This window comes from Apus apus, chromosome 5, assembly GCF_020740795.1.
Source record: "Apus apus isolate bApuApu2 chromosome 5, bApuApu2.pri.cur, whole genome shotgun sequence".
Classification (NCBI taxonomy): Eukaryota; Metazoa; Chordata; class Aves; order Apodiformes; family Apodidae; genus Apus; species Apus apus.
In genome coordinates, this window is record NC_067286.1 from 26,306,428 (window position 1) to 26,330,616 (window position 24,189).

General features: G+C 38.2%; 1 protein-coding gene and 1 long non-coding RNA gene across 3 annotated transcripts in view; one reads left to right on the forward strand and one right to left on the reverse strand.

Annotated features, from left to right (window-relative positions):
* The window catches only part of INO80 (INO80 complex ATPase subunit), a 70,945-nt gene that overhangs the window by 41,792 nt on the left and 4,964 nt on the right, over positions 1 to 24,189 (reverse strand). For both annotated transcript variants that reach the window (XM_051620727.1, XM_051620728.1), the window contains exons 2-18: positions 20,827 to 21,012; positions 19,826 to 19,992; positions 19,662 to 19,729; positions 18,061 to 18,222; positions 16,162 to 16,282; positions 14,663 to 14,877; positions 13,888 to 13,941; positions 12,103 to 12,306; positions 10,642 to 10,837; positions 10,388 to 10,455; positions 9,852 to 10,061; positions 9,179 to 9,259; positions 7,889 to 7,984; positions 5,337 to 5,396; positions 4,594 to 4,736; positions 1,558 to 1,642; positions 931 to 1,048 (exon numbers count right to left, since the gene is read on the reverse strand). In XM_051620727.1, coding sequence (XP_051476687.1) covers positions 931 to 1,048; positions 1,558 to 1,642; positions 4,594 to 4,736; positions 5,337 to 5,396; positions 7,889 to 7,984; positions 9,179 to 9,259; positions 9,852 to 10,061; positions 10,388 to 10,455; positions 10,642 to 10,837; positions 12,103 to 12,306; positions 13,888 to 13,941; positions 14,663 to 14,877; positions 16,162 to 16,282; positions 18,061 to 18,222; positions 19,662 to 19,729; positions 19,826 to 19,992; positions 20,827 to 20,969 — 2,191 coding nt within the window. In that variant the 5' untranslated portion in view covers positions 20,970 to 21,012. The remainder of the gene's footprint in view (positions 1 to 930; positions 1,049 to 1,557; positions 1,643 to 4,593; positions 4,737 to 5,336; positions 5,397 to 7,888; positions 7,985 to 9,178; positions 9,260 to 9,851; positions 10,062 to 10,387; positions 10,456 to 10,641; positions 10,838 to 12,102; positions 12,307 to 13,887; positions 13,942 to 14,662; positions 14,878 to 16,161; positions 16,283 to 18,060; positions 18,223 to 19,661; positions 19,730 to 19,825; positions 19,993 to 20,826; positions 21,013 to 24,189) is intronic.
* Positions 7,176 to 12,944, forward strand: LOC127385189 (uncharacterized). The gene is made up of 3 exons (XR_007889615.1): positions 7,176 to 7,284; positions 8,770 to 8,895; positions 12,124 to 12,944. It is a non-coding gene; the product is annotated as an uncharacterized LOC127385189 (long non-coding RNA).

Genomic DNA, 24,189 nt, shown 5'->3' on the forward strand with positions numbered 1-24,189 from the left:
TCCCTTACTGCTCAGCCATTTCCCCTATATGAATTCTTACAGCCAGAACTGGCACCTCCCTGTTGTTCTTCTTTGTTTAAATCAGTGCCAAGCTACACCGTCTACCTTATGAATCTAAAGATCTCCTACAAAGAATAAACTTCAAAAGCATTTTATGAGTTCTGTATTCCTCTGGGCTGGAAATACAGGCTTAAATCTATCACTCACTATTAGTGAAGAAGAAAGCTCCAGATGAGACACTGCTAATTCATGAAAAGAGATGATTACACCCCAAAAATTACAGCATCACAAAACTAGGGCATATTACATTGACTGATAACTGTAGACTTTATCATATGCTGTAGAAATGAAGCTCTGGGTATTTAAGAACTCTTGAAGCCTTTACTTCTGTGGCAAGATCCAACTGCGCTGTTTTCTACTCCAATTACAAATCAGGTCTTTTACGAAGCTGGATTTTTCTACATAATTATGCTCTAAAACTTAAGAGTGACGATTTTAATTTTTTAAGAAGAATGTTTATGTTTGGGGTTTTTTTCTGGTGCTCAAACAGGTTTAGTGCTTTGAGTCATAATTTTTATGTCTAGAACTTGCAACACTCAGGACATCTCTAAGGTGATGTGCTCTGTAGAAACTTACAAATATTTAAAATATTTCTTTGCCTGTGTTTGGAAAGGAGGACTGGAGACATGTAGCAAATCGACATTTGTACTAAACTTTTTTCTGTTCATTACATATGCAACATTACAGTCAGAAACACAATCTCTGACATAAACTATGGACAACAATCCATAGCATTCCAATCCCATTAAAGCATTCTTTGCTTTAGAAGACATTTCTCGTATAAAAGAGAGAGAAAGTTTACAAATTAGTAGTTGGAAAAGGCAACAAGTTTTTATACTAAAAACTACTGCAGTTACACACTGTACTCACTCTCATCAATGGCAGATTTGTTCTCTGCATGGCTCTCTATGTCCTTAGAAAACCACTCATTGAACTCTTCATGGGAATCAAACAGTGTTGGCATGATAAAATGCAGCAGGGCCCACAGCTAAAAGGAGAGAACAGCAAATCAGCAAGTCACCCTATTGTGGACAAGGTAATTGGGGATCTTAAACCAATGTATCCCTTTATGAGCAAAATCACTTTACTAGGTCATGAGATGTGGCAAAATCAAATGAAAAATCTGCCACATTCTCTTCCTACCCCACCTGACAAATGCCAGATATATCAACTTAACCAAAAGCCATTAGAAAGCAGTGACAAACACAGCACAATTATTTCAGCCAACAGAAGGACAAGACCCAAGAACTAGATTTCATCCTGTAATTCAGGTATTACTAACCATCAGGTATTTTGAGTTTTATTTTATTTGAATGTGTGGCACACTTTCAAATTTTCCCCTCCCAGAGCTGATTCCAGCAAGTTTGTTTGCCAGTGGTTTGCTACAAACATGATCCCACAACCACAGAAAACACAATGGATTTCTTAACTGTTCACACGGATTTAGTATATATTCTGGTTATAAAGAAAAGTCCACGCCTAGGAGCTTCCAAATACCTCAGCCATTGTGTTCTGGATTGGGGTCCCAGTCAACAACAATCTGTTCCGACACTGGAACTGCAGCAGAATCTTCCAACGAACACTGATTAGTAAAATGAAGAAAAATCATTAAAACTGTTTTTTGTAGAAGGATTTTAAACATCAAGTATTATAAGACCAGTTGCTTCCAGGGATCTTTCCAAATTATTTTTGGAGGTCACTGGGTAAAACTATCACAGCTACTCCCCAGTCTTGCAAAAGACAATTACAGGAAGAAGTAGTCTTTTATAAATTACAAAGAAATGTGCATAGCTCAATTTTATTTTTTAAGTATCTTTTACTCATTTTTAATACAAATGCTTGGAAGCTAATAAAATCTCATCATCAGAGTAATTAACTTCCCAAAAGAAACAGATTTCGTAAGTCAGAATGTCATGTATTTTTGATTTTATAACACTAAGTGTATGGGCCATTGTAGTGGGAGTGCTGAGCTATATACATTACAGTTCTCTTAGAGGGGCAGTTTCCAAAGAATGCTGAAGAGACAGACTTCAGTCAGAATGAGTCTGCATCTAAAGGAGTCTTTAACATACTGTGTACTGTGGCAGCTTGGGCAAAGGTTATGGGAAAGTAGTTACAGAAGTAAAGATGGACAAATCTATTACTTGAAAACAACCAGAAAAACTGCTGGCACAGAGTCTTAGGACAAAGATTGGACTTCGTTGCAGCCAACAGCACTCACAGGGTTCTGACCTTCATTTGTGTCTGGAAGTGCCATTGAAGAAAGAATCTAAATAATGTATTTAATGGAGCCAACATAAGCAATACACACTAAAGACTACAGACTGTTCACTGGGCAGAATTCTGTGAGCAGTCAGGAAAGAAGCTGAACAGTATTTCACACTGTTTTGTTTAAGTGTCCTGTACTGCATTGTAAGTTTCTGCTCCACAATTACTTTTAGATTTCATTTTACGTATTCAGAGAAGGAAAATCTAAAGGCAAAAGCTGGTGGATCAACCCAGTGTCACTGAGTTATACAGATACCTAACTAGGTTAGAATCATAGGATAATTAAGGTTGGAAGGGACCTTAAAGATCATCAAGTTCCAACCCTCCTGCCATGAGCAGGGAACCCGACCACTAGATCAGGTTGCACAAAACTTCATCCAACCTGGCCTTAAAAACCTCCAGGGATGGGGCATCAGCAACCTCCCTGGGCAACCCTTCCCAGTTCCTTACCACCCTTATAGTGAAGAATCTTTTCCTAATATCTAACCTAAATCTCCCCTCTCTCAGTTTAAAACCATTACCCCTTGTCCTATCACTATCTTCTCTGCTGAAAAGGCCCTCCCCAGCTTTCCTGGAGGCCCCTTTGAAGTACTGGAAGGCCTCTATAGGTCTCCCCAGAGCCTTCTCTAGGCTGAACAGCCCCAACTCTCTCAGCCTGTCTTCATAGCAGAGGTGCTCCAGCCCTCTGATCATCTTCATGGCCCTTCTCTGGATCCTTTCCAACAGGTCTATTATCTTCCTTGTGCTGAGGGCACCAGAACTGTACACAGTACTCCAGGTGGGGTCTCACCAGAGCAGAGTAGAGGGGCAGAATCACCTCCCTGGCCCTGCTGGCCACACCTCTTTTGATGCAGCCCAGGATATGTTTGGCTCTCTGGGCTCCAGTGCACACTGGTGGCTCATGTCAAGCTTCTCATAAACTGCCACCCTGAAGTCCTTCTCCTCAGGGCTGCTCTCCAGCCATTCTCCCCCCAGCCTGTATTTGTGCCTGGCGTTGCAATGACCCAGGTGCAGGATCTTGCACTTGGCTTTGTTGAATTTCATGAGGTTGGCACTGGCCTGTCAAGGTCCCTCTGGATGTCAACCACATTACACAGCTTGGTATGATCAGCAAATTTGCTTAGGATACACTCAACCCCACTGTCCGTATCTCCTATAAAGGGACCTGGACAAGCTAGAGAAGTGGACCCAGGTGAACCTCATGAGGTTCAATAAGGCCAAGTGCAGGGTCCTGCACCTGGGCCAAAGTAACCCAAGATATGAAAACAGGCTGGGGGAGGTCACACTTGAGAGCAGCCCTGTGGAAAAGGACCTGGGGGTACTAGTGGATCAAAAGCTGGACATGAGCCACCAATGTGCAGCTGCAGCCCAGAAGGCCAACTGCATCCTGGGATGTATCAAAACAAGTGTGGCCAGCAGATCAACAGGTGATTCTGCCGGTTTACTCTGCCATGGTGAGACCTCACCTGGAATACTGCACCCAGCTCTGGTGCCTCCAGCACAAGAAAGATGTGGACCTGTTGGAACGTGTCCAGAGAAGGGCCACAAAAATGATCCGAGGGCTGGAGCACCTCTCTTATGAGGACAGGCTGAGGGAGTTGGGGTTGTTCAGCCTGAAGAAGAGAAGGCTCTGGGGGGACCTCGTAGTGGCCTTCCAGTACCTGAAGGGGGCCTTCAGGAAAGCTGGGGAGGGTCTTTTTACAGGGGCTTGCAGTGAGATGACAAGGGGTAATGGTTTTAAGCTGAAAGAAGAGAGATTTAGGTTAGAGATCAGGCAGAAATGCTTCCCTGTAAGGGTGGTGAGACACCGGAACAGGCTGCCCAGGGATGCTGTCTGGGCTCCACCCCTGGAGGTGTTCATGGGCAGGTTGGATGGGGCTCTGAGCAGCCTGTTGTAGAGGAAAGTGTCCCTGCCCATGCAAGGGAGTTGGAACTCCATGAATCTTCAAGGTCCCTTCCAACTCCAAACATTCTGTGATTCTATGTTAAACAGCACTGGTCCCCATACCCCTGAGGGACACCACCCGTCACCTGCCTCCATTTGGACATTGAGCCATTGACCACAACTCTCTGGGTGTGGCCATCCAGCCAATCTCTTATCCACTGAGTGGTCCATCTGTCAAATCCATGACCAGGTTAGACATTTAAAGGGTCTTATATGTGTCAATTTTAACTTCTACTGATTTGTGTAATCTTGATGTTTTCCTGATATTCCTTGAAGAGGTTGATACAGAGGAAAGATTTTCCTTCCAGTTAATGTATTACCTGGAACTACTCTTGAGTGCTTGTGCTTCATCCAGCACCATATATTGCCACTTCACTCGCTGGAAATACTTCACATCCTGTACTACTAGCTGATAACTGGTAATCACCACGTGGAAAGGAGCATCCTGAGTATACAATGTCTTCTATAATCACAAAATAACAAACAAATGTTCACATAATGTAAATACATTGTGAAGAGTCACTTGTGTATACTGTAATTTCAGAATTCTATTTCATAATCTTCTCTAATTATTACTGCATTTTTCCCCAACTGACTTTTAAAATTAATTACAGCATGGTTATTTAACTGGTGAATCTGGACTTCAGCCCATTAGTCCCTGAATAATTTCAGATGCTTCTCAATGTGCCAGACAAGACCCAGGCACTGAACCCTACAAAATGTGGTTGTTAAATCAGGAACAATCTCAGAGACCCACAGGGATGCTAGACTTGGGCATCCTGAGTTAGGCTACTCACAGAGGAAAAACTGTCCTTGACACTGAAACTTCCTCCTTTATTTACAGAGCTCTAGTTTCTTCAACTAAACTCCATACTGCCCTGAATTGCCCTGTACTGTATCACTCTCCAGCACATGAGAAGCCTTCTACCTCATTCTCTTACTGAAAATGTTGCTACATGTATCAAGAAACAGAACTCCATATCTGCACATCACTTTGGAATAGCAACAGTTTCTGGTTTTCTCTTCACAAATAACAAAAATGGGGAAAGCATGCTGGTATTACCTGACTCCAGAACTTCCTGATCACTTTTCTATCGTGTGGATTTCCCCAATAAGGTAGCACCTGTAACAGTACAAAAGTAGAAAGACATTAGTTTTAAATAAAGATATACCTGCTCTAGAATTTTATGCTATGTACTCTACAACATGAAAAAGACAGACTTCTTCTCCAGAACAACAAAAAAGGGAAATAATCTCTCTTAACACAGAAAAAAATCAGAAAGCACTTAAAATTACTTAGAACTCTCCAGGCCAAGGTGTGCCTAGTACAAAGAGTAGATCAAGCTATGGTGAGAATCTCAAAATGCTCAGTAGCATGTTACACCTCTAGTCAGGTTTTTCTAAAAATTGAAAATGATACCTTGCTTATGGCAGAAAGAGGTCTGCCCTCAGGTGCCACAGCTAACCCCACAGGATGAGTGAGCTCGTTCTCTTGTTTTATAGTCCTGGTTGTCCCATTGGTTTTGCATTTCAGAACCATCCCAAAAATCTTAGATCAAAGTTCAAACATATGGCCTGGACATATTTAATATAATCATTTTTAAAAGTAAGCACTACGTCCAGAGAAATCTGTTAATTAATTTACAGCTCAGAACTTCACGTGTCCTATCAGCCAGCACAGATCTTTGCAGAGCACCGAATCCAGAGCTACTGGTTAATTACACTGCACTGCCATCTCCTGTCTGACGGAAAGACTACACGCCACCCAAACTGAAAGTGAGGAAAGCAGCTGGCTTCTGAGGCTGTGGAAGGTCAACATCTCCATCCTTCAACGGACACGCTCCAAACTACAAAGAGCCTTTAGCTGAATATTCTCTCAACTGTTCTGAAGCAAGGATGCTAGTGAAAAAGCATCAGCCTAACAAAAAAAGTGATTTGCCTTTTAGTTTACATATTCTGCCACGGACTTGAATTAATTAATTCACTGTGATTTACTACAAGCATAATTGACTAACACAGTTCTGTATGGTTAAAAGCAGGAACAAAAGACAGATGATAATTGCAAACTTAACAATTAAAAGTCTATAAAAAATTCAGTTCCGTTCTGTTTCAAGGATGAAGTAAACATTATTACACAATAAACTTGAAGAACAGTTATATAATGGTAGATTTATATATTTTAAGCAAAAAAGGGATCATTACCTTACACAAGCATACTGACTGCATTTTTAAAACATTTTCTGGATTACATTCATGATAAGGAGAAAGTACAAACAGTTGCTTGCCTATATTGTACAATGAACTGATTAAAGGAAATGAGAAAGTAAGTAGGTAGAACAGACAACTGCTCTAATGTTTTCTGTTCCTGGGGTTTTCGTCAGGGCTTCTATTTTTATGGGCTATGCAAATACAGAAATGGATTACTTTTAGTTTGTTTTTTTTAAGTAACTCCTCACTAACTTAAGCACATCTATTTCTTCATCAGTTTCTTTGAAGTCTCAGTAATACAAATTAATCCCCAAATATAAGTCACTTGAATTATCCAGTATTGAAATATGTTTTAGCACAACTTCTCCTCATACAGATACCTCAAACTATACATGACTATAACCAACATATGGTCCTGTCAGGCATCTGCAGAGCAAGGTACCTGGCAATATTTCATATAGTAATACTTCTAAGTCTTTTCCTCCACCTTATCAAGTAGCCAAGAGATTCAAACAACTAGCTTGGATGCTGCTGGCATACTGGTTACTTGTAACTAGATGGTTTTTACTGTTCTTATATGTTCTTTGCAAAAAAGAAAATCAGATGTTTAAAAAAACTGACCGAAGGTTACTAGGTTAACAACTCAAATATTTGAACTACGATCTGTTCCTCTTGGCAGATATAACTCCAAGCTTCTGACATTTTGTGTATCTTTAATTCTAAAACTTCAGCACTGTTTCAGCAGTACACATTCTTTTAAAATCTTCTTTTGCAACACTCCAATGTTTTCCACTGGGGAAGAGGTAAGCAGATTGTTTTTCAGTCACTGATCGTTTCTTGCTTTCTATCATACTATGTTTTGACAATATATAACTGAAGAACTCCATTTATTTTCTTCCAGTCTTTTTGTTCTTATCTATTTGTGCCTAAATTCTCTCCTTTTTCTTGATTACTAGTTGTATGTCCATGGTTCTTTAATTTTCCTGTAATAACAACTGCATTCTCTCTCCCTCTAAACTGTTTAGAGTTGTTTTGTTCACATACAATCTTAATCTTACCAAGTTGATACGAATGACTGAAAACACCACTCTAGCCCTAAAGACTGAAATATTATTCTTATATCTGCTGCCAGACCCACACAATAGAACTGAACATCCACTCCCTGCCCCACTTCAATTCCTCACTGAGAAGGTGTCTTCAAGCTGATGCAAAATGAAAATTATACAATTCAAGTAAGAACATTTTTAAGCCCTAGATAACTGAACGTTCCAGAAGAAAAAAATCAAACACAATTATGGGAAAAAGATCAAAATTAGGCCCATTACAGAGTTTCAAATTCCAAGGTAATCAGGCATCCAGATGTGGCAGGAGAACAGAACAGTCTGCATTTGAAAATATGTTTATTACCTTAAATTTAGGTACAAATCTGGCAAACTCCTGGTGCCAGTTGTTCAGAGTAGAAGCAGGTGAAATTATTAAAAAAGGTCCCCAGATGTTCTCTCTCTGAAATATACACATTAAAAAGACACCCAGAAATTAACTGAGGTGAAGGGACACAGAGACAGTTTGATTCAGCTGTACAACTGTACTACATAACAGTGGCTATGTAAGAGAGGGAACTATGTGCAACATTACAAAACTTCCTCCCAGCACAGCAGGGTGATAAAGAATCAAACAGAGCAGATCTAATGTTTAACTAGGACTTATTTCATAACAGCAAACAAGAACAACCACCACTGTTTTCATCTGTCTCACTCCTTTGTTTCTGAAAGTTGCCACCCTCACATTACTAACAGCCCCTGTCATTTTGGGGAGGAATAGAACTTCAGGTGGCTCTGGCAAGCTTTGCTTGTCACATTAGAATGCCCTCTGGTAAATAACAAAGCCGGGTCATTAGTGTATTGATAGTTACAATCTGGCCTGCAGAAGGGACAGCCAGAAAAAGTAAAAGCCTTCAAAAAACTCTCCAGTTGCAGTGCAATAGGGAGACACAGTTACGTTATCCCTTCCATACAGATGAGCTCAAGAGCACGTGGCTCTGCATGCTCTTCCACTATTGTGGCTCATAGTGCCAGTGAACAAATGGGTAATCAAAAGGAACACAAACAAATGCACACAACTGTCACTTGGTCACTACTGCAACTAGTTCTGCTCTCAGCATCACATGGCTGGTATCTCCTATTTAAGACAAGTAACTGGATGCCAATCAAGACTTTTTTTTTTACATAAAGCTAGCCATTTCTTCATAAAAAATTAAGTTCCTGTTTTTTTGGGGGTTTTTTTCCTAGGCCAAAAGAATAACTATGCTTCCTGAAAAACCCCCACAAATATGGAAATCCACACCAACTGCCATGAAGATCATAGTCTGGGCTTCATTTCTACAAGTCTCTCTAATTTGTATAGTCAGTGAACCAGTAAGTCTACAATTCTTATCAGGCTTTCACACAAAGTGAAAGTGAAAATATATTTGCTTTCCGAATAAATGAAAATTCAGTTTTTATTTATAAATACATACACACATAGGTATCTACACACACATCCTTTCAAAGGATTAGCTTCAGAACAAAGGGAAATGCCACAGCTAATACACCTTTTAAAGACATTCAAGCTTTATAATCTAGAATTCATCTTAAATGCATAAAAAGTATGCATATTCTATCAAGCATAATGACCAAGAATAAGCTATAATCCACCTACCTCAGCCAGATGTGCAAGGAGAGCAATACTTTGTACTGTTTTACCCAGACCCATTTCATCTGCCAGGATTCCGTTGATGCCCTGCAAAAGATCCGTAAATGAACACCTATCTCCTTACTACTTTTTAATGCATACAGGACTAGAACAGTTACAACCGAATTTAGGTGGAACAGCCCCAGTGTAACTCTGAAACACCTTATTGTCTCTTACACGTTCTACTAAGAGATAAATTATATCTCAGCTGCACTTCCACCCAATTCTTGGGCTGATTTTTTTCCTCAGTCAGTCTGCACCTTGTGATTACACTGTCAGCTGGGTGGGTATGCCCACAAGGACAAGGCTGCCTGCAGTTTATCAGCTCATGAAAGCCCAAAACAACATGCACCTCTGAGCAGCAAAACTTGCCTCAGTGTACAATCTAAGTGATAACAGTTATATAAACATACACATAACAAATCTTGAACTTAATGTCCCATTCAAAGTTGTCATTTTCTAATAATCAAGATTTCTGATAGGTGGCTTACATAGTATTTTCCTTTCTTCTAAAGACATTGCAGATTTACTATACACAGTGTATTTTTCAAGCATTGATTCATTTTTTTTTTAACCAAGTTTACCCTAAGATCTAAATAATCTTAGAAGTTGTAAAAATCTGCAAGATGTACTAAGATACCTGCTCATACAGGTTGGCCAGCCAATTCATGCCTTTCAGTTGATAACCTTTCAGTTTTCCATTGAAAATAGTAGGCTGTGGAATATCCTCTCCTGCCCGGATAGATGGGTTTGCTAAACTGTAGCTCTCTCCAAAGCCAGTACCAGACTTGTTAGCAGCCCGTAAGGCAGCTGCCCGACTTTCTTTTGCATCTTCATCAAATGATCTGGTCTAAACAGGAAGAGGAAAGTATGCATAAGATGATGAACGTGTTAATTTGTCAAGAAATGACAGAGTAAAAGGCTGTACACTTCATATAAAGACACAGTCTGCCAGAAACAGAGAAAAAATACGCCTGGTCCTATAGCCCAAATCTTTATACTCTGGTTTTCTACCTGTTTTTTTTCTAAAGAAAAGTGGCAAAGGAATTAAATTCAAATCTGGCACCCAGGATTAAATAAACCTACTTGATTGGTTGCTATGAAAGATCCTAGTTCTGTGGCCTTTACCAATTAATCTACTTTCTCTTCTGCTTCATGGATCCAAAAAATACATACCCGGGCCTGATGAATCTGGTAAGCATCCTCAGCATTCTTCAGAGCTTGGGCCTTGTAATAGTTACTATCTGAAAACAACATCTGCATGTTAGAGCTCTGCAGCAGTATCCACCCAAATCAACACACAGGTAAACTCCAGTAATTAAAGCAATGCTCCCTACAGGGAAAGTTTTTGTGCTTGAAATAGCAAGTTTACACAGTAACGTGCAAACTTCAAAACAGCGCACAGGAAGGATTGCAGATGAAGCACTTACCATAATCTTCTTGGGTGATGTTGACCACTACTCCTCCACCAATATCTATCTGCCTTTGGGTAGAGCTGTCTTCCAGTTTGCGTAGGATTTCCTCCTGTATTCCATCATGCCCAATATCTCGCTTACGACTCATAAAATGGGCATATAATTCAGTTTGTGTGATCAGGAAGTTAAGTTTCCGCTGCTGCCTCTTAGCCTAAGAAAGGAGCGTTTACAAAAAACAGGTGAAGGGGGAGAAAAAAGACAGGACAAAGGTTTAATGTTTAAAATCTAATAAAGAAAAAAATACTCTAATAATATATCAACAAATAATCCATCTACGTTGTATTAGGCACATCACTGTGATATCAAAATGCTAGAATAGTAGTTGCAGAGAACACCACTGACCACCACCATAAACACCTATATTAAAACACAGAAATGTTGTAAATGATAAGTTCTTTTAAATTCAGCAATCATGACCGAGAACACCATATTATAAGAGAAAATGTGAAAGTTTTTAGACTGAAAAATTAAAAGATTGACAAAAATTAACAGGATTTTACAAGACTGCAGTAGAAGAACTGAATAGTTAAAAAACAAAGACCTGCTCATGACAACCTAACTCAAATATGCTGTCACTTACTAGCAAAGAGAATTATGGTAGAATATGTGATATACACGACTAGATAATATACTTGAGAAATTATAATGGTTCTGGGTTCAGCAAGATGTTGAAGAAGCTGTTTATTCTTAGGTTCTGGTTAAAAAATGCTATAGTTAGAAGTTGTCTATTAATCCAAGTCAGCTGAAACCTTCACACAATGTTCATTAACTTGCAAGAATGAGAAGACAGCAATAAATAAAAGCAAAATTTGAGCATAAAACTAAACATAAGGTATTCTAAAGATTCAGCCTTAGCTCATCACCACACATGGAAGGGAACAACCATAAATCCCCTAGAGAGCTTTGGCAAGAAAGCTTAAATTCAACCCCCATTACTCTGTAATGGGGAGTCCATGATGCTGTCACTCAACCAACAAAAAAGCAAGCACAGGAGAAGTCCATGCCCCATATATAAATTATTATATCAATTTACAGCAGGGGGAATAGAGAAAAAAAAAGTTCAATGTGAATGAAAAGGTGTCTTGCTCTTTGGACCCAGAATGATGTACAAACCATCACAAAAGCCTAGCCCTTACTGAGTTACATGTCTATTAGCTATTCTGCTTGTCTCATCCCTTCCTCCATTTCATTCACTTGTTAAGAATTTACCCACTTTAAAGGCTTTTTTGGTCAGCTCTACCTAACACTGGAACAATTACACAAAGAATTGTAAGGTAGCAGCAGAAATATGTGGAATACCACTGAAACAAAACAAACAACTGCATTTCATGGCCTGGATTTGGAAACTTAAATTATCTGGTTGATTGTGTGTCTCCTCATCTGATTAATTATAAACAACCCAAGTTTTTGCTGTACCTCTCTCATCTCCTCATCCAGCTTTCGTTGCTCCAGAGCCTCCTTCTCAGCTCGTTTACGATGCTCTTTCTCCACCTTTTCATACTTTTTCCAATAAAGAAGCATCTCCTTAGTAAGACGACGTGCTCGTGGCAGAGTTTCCTTACAGTTTTTCTGGGCCTGGATCGCAGCTCGACGTACCTCCCTCATGCACTGATGGGCAAGCTATAATGAAGTAATGTAGAAACAGTGGTAAAATGGGCAGATTTTAAAGAAAGCCAAATAAAACCCATTAAATTTAACTACAACCAAGTCTGATCCTTCAGAAGAGAAAAACTGTGATAATTTACTCAACAGTCATGCTTTTGAAATGGCAAGAGAGAACGTGAACTTCCAAAAACCTCCTGAGATGGTGGAGAAGACAAAACTTGAAGACAGTTTCAGCATGGCATGGAACTTAAAGGACTGATCTTGTGGGTAGGTCCTTGAAAGGGACCCAGGACCCTGGATCAGATCAGGAGATCAGTTCAAGACTTGCCTGCAACTCTGACTCATCTATTCCAGACACTTTTCTGTGGTACCCATGCTTTCTCACTTTTAATAAGGCTCCTACAATAGAAATATTGGTGGAATAGAATTCCATTCACGTGATAATACACTGAAAAGTTGGAAAGTACCCTACAATTTTCCTACGGTCTCATGAAGATGCATAATACAATGTAATTTTTCTTGATAGTATAAATAAATTAACATCATTGTCATAATGGTCAAAATTGCCAGGTTTCATGTTTGTGACAGGATTTTTTCCTCCACCAAAATTTCCACATCAACAATTCTAACAAATTTCAAATGACCAAATAAAATGAGAACAAAGGAACAAACCGTGGAATTCAAAATTTTCTATGTCTGCTACAACACTTGCTAAAATGCAATTTTTGATACCTACAGATACAATAATCACAGGCTACCTGGCCAGACATCACAATGAAATCCATCCCCTGCCAGCTAAGGAGGACCACAGGAGAGAACCTACCTACAGCAAAGTTTAAGTATGCACATGCAGGTCCTGTTTTCTACATCCTTTACATAGAAAATGCTCCCTTTTCTTCATAAATTATATACAGAATGAAAGATTTCCTACATCGTCTTGTCTCTGATGATTCTCAGCCATATACTTGATTACTTTTCATTAGCCATATAAATGAATGAGACACTTGAGTGTAACACTTGAAAAACTATCAGAAAGCCACTACCAAGTGTTCCTAAAGTAAAGCCTTCTAGGTAGAAACAATGACACTTCCCAGAGCAGACTCTGATGAGATAAACTCCTTTTGCCATTACTTGAGCAGAAAATTGTTCTATTTTTAATCTCATATCCTATATATGTTTATGTAAATTAACAAATTTAATATTCTGAGAGCCACTTTGATTTAAAGGAGAATGCTTAAACCAGCAAATTCTAGCTAATGGATAGATGGGCAGCTCAAAAGCCAATGTGTACCAAAGTAATTATTTTATCAAAGATTAGTTAATTAAAAATGTACAAACTAAATCTTATGAAAGCCAAAAAATCTTGACAGAAATTCACATTGCTCATTTCATCTGTTGCTTATGAAACACGCCAAAATGACACATCTAAAAAATGTAAAGCCTTATCCTATATGACAAATTACTTCTATACAGTGCTCTCTCCTAAACTGTCCTGCTAGCATAGTCAGTATTATAGAAACAGAAGAAACAAAAAAAGGTTACAGTTTGTTTATTATATCCCCTAAAAGTAACTGTATAAAGGCAAACAACACTTACCTTTTTGCTGTTGGTTAGGAAAAGGTTGCGGGCTGAGGCTTTTTGTTTGTATGCCTGTAAAAGAACACCATCTTAAAATTAGTTACAAGGTAATGGCTTCACAGTATTTTAAAAGATCACTATTCACTCTTTAGCAGATACACATGCCCAACCTCAGCCATGCACACTACTGTATAACTTGGTACAGTTATTTTAAGTATTTTTTTCTTTTCACTGAAACAGCTGTTTATCCTTGTTTATGACACAAATATATTCCAACTCCTGAAGGAAACAAGTAAACAATCCTTTTTCAGGATCATTTATTTAATTACTACTATTGCAAAGCAGTGTTCTTCTATTCCACTGTTACCACTGAAGTAAACAACAAAACTTTGTACTGTTTCCTAAAGATGTTAAGAATTAATGGAGAATCTATGTTCTTCATGTGATCAAAATCAGTCTTTTGAAACTGCAAGGTCTATCACACTGCACATATCCTTTGCCTGGCTTGTAAGTTTGTAAAGGATGCTACAGCCATCACTCATGTTCAGCTTCCTAGTATTCCAAGTCTGTTAACTGTGAAGTCCAAAAAGCATGTTGTAAGGCCCATTCTGACCACATCTCAGAAAACTAGCAACAGTGAAACAAGCTGCCTATTTCAACTGCGGCTCCAAGCTCCTCCTGAATGTAACAAACACTTTTCCCTAGGCCTTTTCTGAAGTAAGTTTCAAAACACAGGCATGCTACAATGACTGAAACAATCCTTTAATGGTCTAGTGCCAGTAGTCAAGCTCACCTTTGGCAACTCCTTTTTAACAATGCTAAGCCACACTTTCCGCCGACGTGCGTTAAGTTGCTCGATAGTCAAATGCTTCTTCTTGGACCCAGGTGGTGGAGTATCATGAGAAAACTTGGCAAAAACTTTGGTCTGATGATGGTGGTGTCGTGGTGACTCCTCTGAAGACAGCTCTTCATCCCGTCTCCTCTTTTTCTTCACTTTTTTCAACTTGGCTGCATGGCAACAATGATGATAAATTTATTTTTCTATTTTATTTAGTCAGGTATCTTTCCTGAGCAAACTATCCTAGTCAATTTATGTGTGGAACCAACAAAAAAGCCAAACTTATCCATGCTTGCCAATTCTGGTACCATCCATTTATAATATTAGGTATTTCCTCATTACTTTATAATGGAAAAATTTTCCTGTTTAATAAATAGAGTGGTGAAATCCAATTTTACCACCCAGGGAAACATGCCTTCAGAGTTCAAATGTATGGAACCTGATGCAGTATTTCTTGCTTTGTGGTAAAATTCTGCTTAGAGGCACTTAAAGTAAGACATTTAAAGGTAACAACATTAGCATTTGGTAGGTTAAGACTAACCAAACTTCTCAGCAGTTGAAAGAGTCTGGCATGTTGTATCATGTATTACAGATATCAGCTTTCAGAGGAAACTGATACTGGTATCAGATATTAAAAATATTCTTTGTCAGTATTCAAAATAATGCTGCAAGATCAGTGGAAAGAAAAAAAACCAAACCACAGTTAAAGGAACTCGCAGAAAGATCGGAAGGAAGCCCAAAATAGCCCCCTTAAAACGCAGCTCAAACTTCAGTACTTGCACTAGACAGAATTCACCTTACGCTGACAGTTCATAGCCTTCTCTTCCTGCTTCCTTACAGATTTACAGCTGCTGCCAGTTCAATCAAGAAAGGAAACGATACTTCCTGGCAAACATACATCTGAAAAACTCCAGCTGAGAAGTTACAGAAGAAATTCTATTTTAACTCAGACTGGGGGCATCAATTCTGAGTTCCCTCTAATTTCCAGAAAACACTCACAACTTCCTATCATTTCTTGTTCAGTTCACTAGGATTACTCATTCCGGAATGAAGGCATCAGGTTATTAGATAAGTTATTACATTTTTCAAGACCTACTGTATTTTCAAAAAATTTGGAGTAAATGGACCATAACACATAACTGTATTTATGGATTCCAAAGCAATGGATAAAGCTATAAAGGTCCTTAACTGCGTAACTCTGTCATTCTAAATTCAGAGGTCCACAAAGAAAACCTAGAGCCATGAACTCTCAATTCACATTCCTGTTTCATGTTAGTTTGCTAGAAGCCAGAAGACAAAGCACAATATTTTCTGATGATTTTTTCTTTGACAGAACTTCGTATTCCCATGCAAAACCCTAAAGTTTCAAACATTTCTTTTGATTCAGAGGAAATAACACAGGAGGGACATTTAATCACAGCAGCCATTTAAAAACACAAAGTTCATGACTTCACCTTTTAGTTTTTTCTCTTCTTTGAACTTCTTTTTCTTGGGCCCTAGCAGGTGGCGCTGCTGCTCATAGTAAGGATCATGTGTAGATAGCAGTCCTGCACTGTAGTACTGATACTGCTGCAACTGGAGCAGATGTAAATGAGCACAGTGATGGAGAATGAACACAGCAGGCAAGAGAGAGAGCAGGTAAACAAGTTCAGACCTTCATCATATTTAGCATTGTTATCAAGTACCATACAGTATCCAAAGTGTAAACACTGTTCCAGAGGCGGCCTCCAAGTTCTACACAGGAGCTAAACCCATCCAGTTAAGATAGGAAGAATGTGCAGCGAAGCTAACACTTTCAAAATATACTGCTCTGGCTTTTCCATATGGGTGCTGCCCAGCAAGACAGCACATGACATGAAGTGGTCCAATCATTGGCCCCCTGTTTGTTTTGCTTGCATTGCCAAACCACGAGCACATTCTACTTTATTATTCCAAACAATGGCAAAGGATGAGTTGAAATAAAAAGCATTTAACAGCTTTCCACAAGAACAAACAACTTGAACATTCAGATTACCAAGTAAAAACATAGCTGCTGCAGCATTTGTTCCCAAATTATCTGAAAAGTCAGTATATTCCAAGCAGTATCCAATTATAATAGTAAAGAACAATGCACAGGTTACATATAAACAGGCAAATTAAAGACAGAACAGGTCTGAAATTAACTATTTCAAACTTAAGCATCCTATTAAGTTAGTAAAAGATTTTTTAAATGTGAGAATATCAGGAAACACAAACTTTTTTGGACAAATGTGTTTCCCCCCTAATACCCATGTACTGCTACTCTGACAAATACCCTAGTTTTTTTCACTGGATATCACTTCTTGCTATTCTTGAAATAAATATTTGTGCAAAATCTAACAAAAGTAAACCTGTGTAAAAATTCGGTGTGTGGATGTTTGTGAAGTTATTTGATCTTTCAAGAAGCTAATACAATCTTGATTTAGAAATTAACCAGTAAACAAACAAAGGAAAGACGTGAACAGAAATGAAGATCTAGGCGGGAAAATATTTCTCCAGTCTTTTTGAGAAATTTCTAAAGAATATGAAACAAGAAGACAAATATTAATTTCGGACATCCTCTGACCACAGAATAGCATTACTTCCTTCATCTGAGACTACTTTCTGGTGTAATTCAAACCAGCAATTAAAATAATTTCTGCAAAAGCCGTTATAATTTGAATAAATATATTGTTAGAATCAGAAGTCATAAAATTTGGCCTAATATTAAGAAAAATGCAAAAACTCGGCTGGCTATTTTTTTTATAAGGGGGGGGAAGAGAATATGAGAAGAAAACCCATTGTAAAAAAAGGAAAGGTAGAGAGGCAAAAAAAAAGGAAAGTCAAGTAAAACCCCAGAGAATCACAGAAAGCAGTAAGAAAACTAAGAACTCCTTTTCAAGAAGGTAAACATCATTGCCTTACTACTTGTCACCTCAGTGATGATGCAAGTGTACTGCTTTAGTCTTGAAAAGCAGCCACTCACTGTATTAGAATTTAAGCCACAGCACCTCAGTTTTCATATATAATCCAAATCTTGCATTCTAGAACCCTGTATTTGCTCTAGTGACTGGGACAGAGTGTTATGGAACTTTATGTAACACATGTGCCAGTACTAAACACATAAATTATTGACAGATTCTCAGCATACGGCATCAACAGCTTCTCAGTCTGTATGTAACTAATTAAATAACCCTTGTCTGAAACTGATGTTAGACTGTTAGAGTCTACCAAGCAACTGAATATATTCCAGTCCACAAAATACTGTGGTTTTTCAGAAAAATGTAAAAGCAGTTAAAACAACACTGTTAAAGGAAAGAATAAAAATCAAGGACTTGAAAATTCTGGATTTTTACCTCTTTGTCTTTGCTATATTTACTTTGATGCAGCTTCTTGTATTTGTGTAATCGCAGCATATTGTGAAGTTCCTCCCTTGAAAGAGAAAATTCTTCTTCCTCCTCTCCATCCTCATCACTTGGTGAATCTGTGTCACTGGAGTCATCACTCAGAAGTATACTCTAACAAGAATAAATGCAACTTAATTTAGCAATCATAAGCCCCTATACTGAATTGTTTATTTGTGCAAAGCACTCTTGAACCTTTACCTAATAAAGGGCTGCAGGTATAGCCCAACAATAATACTTAGCATTTACAGAGCATCTTCCATCGGAACTGGAAGTTTTCTGAGGCACAGAACTGTGTAGTCGTGAATCCAAAACACATTTTCTGATTTGGAGTGAGGTAGTTTTCTGTTACTTTGGAGATACTTCAGTCACTTTGGAATCAACTTGGTCTCTTTGTGGTCTCAGAACACTCTTTTCAGCAATGAGAAAACTGAGGGTAACAGCAGGTGCATTCTGTGATGTCTGGTTGCAGGTGCCTTTCTACCCCATTTGCAGTTTGTGCTGCTGTTCTACCACTTCTGCCTGCATCAGCTGCTGCAGGTTTGGGTCTTGTCTGACCCTCTGACAACCTGGTTTTTGCTGACTAAGGAAGGCTACAGTACAACAAAAACGCAAAGATGGCATCAAGCCACCATTCCACTCTCTCCTTGCATCCTCATTTGGACCTTGTACTGAGTTCACCTTAGAAACAAATTTTCATCCAAGTCCCAAATGTCCATTTAATATATTTCATAACAGCTCATTTTAATTTGGACAGTGTACTAAAATCACTTCAAGTTTCTGAATGTATACTTACTGTGAAATGTAACAAAAAAGCTACTGTTCACCAAAATTGAAATGCTTACTGTCTACATTGCTACATGATGAGAAGGAAAACCTCAAATATAGAGACTGTAGTTCTGTTTTTTCTACCCAAAGTCTCATACTTTATACATTATCAACTGTTGCATACTCTGCTTTCTTTCCATTTCCAAGATGAAAAGCCTTTGTAGAGTGTATTTTTTGCTTTGGTGCATGTTTTTGCTTAATGAAAAAAAAAAAAACAAACAAAAAAACTACTCCTTTCTTAGCAGGGGACATTAGCTCCAGCTACCTCAAAAAAACAGTGCAAACAACAGGTCAACATTAATTTAGAGCCCTCTTGTCAGCAATGCAAATCATTACCATATCTCTATACCACCTTATGCCTCTTTTTCAGTATGAGATTCTTTATCAACTAAACTGCATCATGTAATTTAGAGCAGCGTTTCAAACACTCCCCTAGCTTTCTGAGCTCTCGGTAAGACAAGTAAAGTAAAATTAAATGGACTATTCAGATGAGAAAAAACTTAATACAAACTTGCTATAAACTTACTATACTTGGAAATTATATTTGTGATAATGCTGTGACCAGTGCTCAACTTATTTTTTTGTTGCCATCTGCTTGCTTACATGTTTCTATACCATGATCTAAGTCAGATGACAAGATGGAATCCCTCACTGCTGTCTACATGGTGTTGTCTGGGACTCACAGATTCCATAATAGCTGCAGCATTTCCTTCCAATATTCTTACCTTCAGCCACTTTCTGCTTTTCTTCAGTTTGGAAAAGTTATATAAGCTCCCTTTTTCAGACTTTGGTTCTGTTAAAGAGAAAACAAACAACAATTAACTTTTTAAGAGGTGTCTTCTCCAGCTTATCCCAAAGAAAGCAAAGATTCAACCTCGTGCATGCCTACCTGGCTGCAGCACTCCGTTCAGGGAATGTGTGTTCAGCATTCCAGAATTCCCTGCTCCAGAAGACTCCCCAAGCAAAGAGTTTGGAAGCTCCTCCTTAACTTGCATCAGGGGATCCCCAGATTGAGGCAGCAAAGGATTGTCATCCAATCCATCTTCACTTTCATCACTGCAAGAAGATGGGTAATATGTTGACAGTTAAAGGAAACTATACAGAAGAGGAGATAGTCATGCAATTTTGTATATGTGGCCAGTTGTCTAAAGGTTTGAAAATCCAGATAGCTTCAGAGCTAACTTTACACAGTAGAGGTACTGCTGTTAATCATTTCATCTTAACCCCTCAGCAGTAGTTAATCATCAGACCAGCCTGCTTATGCTATCAACTCGCACCTTCTGAAGCCTTTAACTAGGTATCTAATTTGAGAAGCGTGAACTAAGCAAGAGACTAATATAAAAAAAAAACAACAAAGCACAATATTGTTGTCCACGCCACTGCTGTACATGTGAGAAATATAAAAATACTTTTTATACTCCTTATGTGGATCTTATTACGTGGTTGCAAATATATCCATTACCCATACAGTTTGGTAATTCTACAATTCCAAAACACTGATGAAATTAAATGTAAATTGCTTTGGGACAGAAACGGATCTTCATGACTCACCTCTCACTGCTAAAACGTATTTACATGCAAATTCTGCATCTGACAACAGCCCTTGCATTTCACTCATGGCTACAGGCCATGTCCCTGAAAAATCAAATTGGTGCTTCTTCATCCCACTTTTTGCAGACAAAGGAAGCTTTGGCCACTCAGATATGAAAAAGAGCTTTAAAACATTGTGCTGATTTGTATCTGGGCTGGGAACACACTGCATTTTTAGTGTGAGCTAAGAGAAGCACAGTGAAAGATCTTTAATAGAGAAGAGTACAAGTAACTACTAAACCCTTAAAGTGATGTCACCTGGGAAAAATATTCCCAAAGGAATACAAAAGGTTTGTGTACCTGGATATACTCCTGTTAAAGATGGCAGATGTCTGTCGCAAAAACTGATCCAGTTGCAGAGCTTTCTCCAGATATTGCAGATAAAGGGGTTTTGCCAGCTCTGAGCAGCTGCCATCCTCCTTGGCACCCAGCTCTGAGGCCATAGAACAAACTTCTCGTCATGCACAGGCACCTCTGAACACACGGCTGTTAAGAAGAAACAACAGGCATCATCACCACCACCATCTCTGACAGGAACCAACTCAGCAAGCAGTCAAATCTACTGCATGCTACACTACATGCTAACACTCCACATAACACACAACCAAGGTAGTTCTGGGCAAAAAGCTTAGGTTGCAGTTAATGGGTTTATCAAACCAAGAGAAATTCACGCTAAACTTTCCACCACCATATTACCCAAGCCAAAACCAAGACTTAGTTTTCTGTTTTATGACTCTGTCAGTGCCATTTCAGAGGAACGAGCACCACACTGACCGAGTATGATACTCCAAGTGGTGACACAGAAATGCAAAGTACAATGAAGCCAGTCCTTGAACATCTAGAGCAAACTTTCATCACTATTAAAGATAACATGTTTAACTCTGAGCAGAGGGCAGCCATGTATCATGAACGTAATTCAATTACTATTCTTAAGTTGAATCACATACATAAACTACTCCAAAAGGGAAGAAATTCTGAAAACATCTTCTGTTGTTTTTACCCTTCAACTCACATCTGTAGTCTAGAGAACACTGGTAAGACCCTTCATTTCCTTTAAAGCAATGCTCTCTTACAGCACTCAGAATGTAGCTGCTACCCACCGGCAAACAAGCTACAAACACTTGACAAAAAAAACTTCCACTGTAAAAGTCAACCTACCTTTCTCAAAGTAACACATAATTAGCAACTTATTACATACTTTTTATATTTACAATTTTAGAACATACTCTAGCTTTACATTTTTCAATTAGCTTGTGTAATTTAAATTTTTTGTTCACAGGATTTTACATTCTTAAAAAACCAAACACATCCCCTTGCAATACACACTTTAAAAACAAAGCTATCAAAACATTTGATTGCCCTGTAAACTGCATTTTACTTTCCTTCAACTACAAAAGATGTCATAATGACTAGTAATAGCTCTGTCAACTGGAATTCTATTTTTTTATTATAAAAGTTGTCATCATTGTTACAATAATAGTAAGATAATTTAAATTTCCAAAGTCACAGTTGTTACTGTAGAAACAAAAGTGCTGTCAATACCCTAAATAATGGTAATATTTAATAACAAATAAACACCTTAAGATTTTGCTTCTGGTGGAGGACAAAAATAAAACCAGTCAGCTTTGGAAAGATTAATTGCTCTTGTGAAGGATTCTTCTGGTTTCTATCAGTTGTTAAAAACACCACAAAACCTAAAGCAAACTTCATATTAATTTCCTGGAAAACTTTTTATATTTGTTCAATTATCAAATTGTTAGTAAATTGTTTTAAGTTTATGAAAGTGAAAACACAGATTGAGTCTGTGGTCTTCAAATGGTTCTCTTTTCACATATATAGTCCAAAACCTAGCATCTAAATTTTTCTAAGTCCTCTACCCTGAGAAATTACAGAACAGATTCAAAACTTCTAAAGTTACAAAAAAACTATGATAAATGATTACCACCTTGAGATTAATGACTATGGCTGAACTGGAACAAATTTTATTATTTCCTAATAAACAGCTAGCCTTCATTCAACAGCTTTACCCAGACAGTATAAACTACAGTGTGCCACTAATTGTCAGACAGGGTAAGAGCCCTGATTAAAAAATTATTTTTAGACTGACGTGATCTAGGTTCAGCTTTCTATATGCTAAATCTTTGTACAGCTGACAGCAATGGAATGATGGACCTCTATTACCAAATACTCATTTCTAGCAGAGTTAAACAGAACAAAGCACTGGAAAGCTTCTCTATGATAAAGGTATTAAGACTCATGTTTAAAAAAAATAATCCATCTACGTATGTCACACTGTTTAACAGTCATCTGAAAAAAACACCCTAAGATCTAAAACTGTCTTCTAATAGACAGGGCCATGAAGAAAAATGAAGAGATTGGAAAATGAAAGGAAACATGAAACTTGTATCCCTGATGGAAGAAATAATTCAGGAGAAAGGAATGGACACTAGGAAGGTGAAAGTTATTTTCTTTCAGATCACCAATAAAAATGATATATATATTACAGGGAAAGATTAAATCCCTCTCATACCAGAAAAAATTACAGTGATCCCTTTTATCATTCCATTTCAAAATGTATCTGTCAACAAGAGCATGTTATGTTAACAGAGTATTATTTTACTTTCCCAACCAAAATGCCACGTGCAACCATCGTTGGACCATTTTACTTAGAACCACAAGGTGTCTTTCATCTGTTTGCTCTTTGCAGAAAACCTCATTTCCAAAACTCACCACTTAGTGGCATTGCCTGCTCTCGAGCCACTGCCAGAAAGAAACATGCCCTAGGGGGCACAAAGCACACACAACTTTATTTGGATTTGCCACCTCCAAGGAAGCTAACAGATAAAATGTACTCTTTCTGCACCCCAATGAGTCTTGTCCTCACAAAACTATACAAGCTTAACAGTAAAATTAAGGGAAAGAATTGAGATAGATTTGAGGTCCAGCTTTTAATTGACAGACAGCAAACAGGCCAGAGGCAAAACAAACACAATCATATTCCTGACCCAAAATGAGTAACTGGATACTCTTCTAGCTGCCCAGATGAGCTTGCCTAAACTCTGATCTAAATGGGTCCACCAGACTGGATCAGTGTCTCTCCTCCACACAGGCAACGGTGCTCATCCAGCTTAAGAGATAACCCAGCAGAAGACTATTTTACTTTACTTGTAAGATATAAATGACCTTATGAAAAGAAAATGCTATCTGATGTGTTTTGGAGTTAGAAAACTAAGATATTTCCTCAGGAGTGGCTTATTCCGACTTCACAGACTTCCCAGGCAAATATGAAAGCAAATGTCTGCAATGACTGCAGTTACTGCAGAAAGGTTTCATTCCTTATTTTAACACATTAAATCCCCTTGTTCTGTACACTATGCTAAGCATGTACACTCATTGGTACTGTTTTCAGACATCCCTGTTCTTAAATATTACTTCCCATATCAGAAAACCTTAAATTTCTACATTTAGTAAAGTCCTCCTTGTGTTGACACAGTGTAGAGAAGACAAGCTTTTGCTTGTCTTCCTATTTTAATTATCCCAAAAGGCTTCTGTACATATGAAGTTAATTACTCTTGTCCTCAAAACAGTTACTTGTCTGTACCCCACCTAACAAATAAACCAACACAGGAGGGTTTAACAATATTCTGAAATGTCTTAACAATA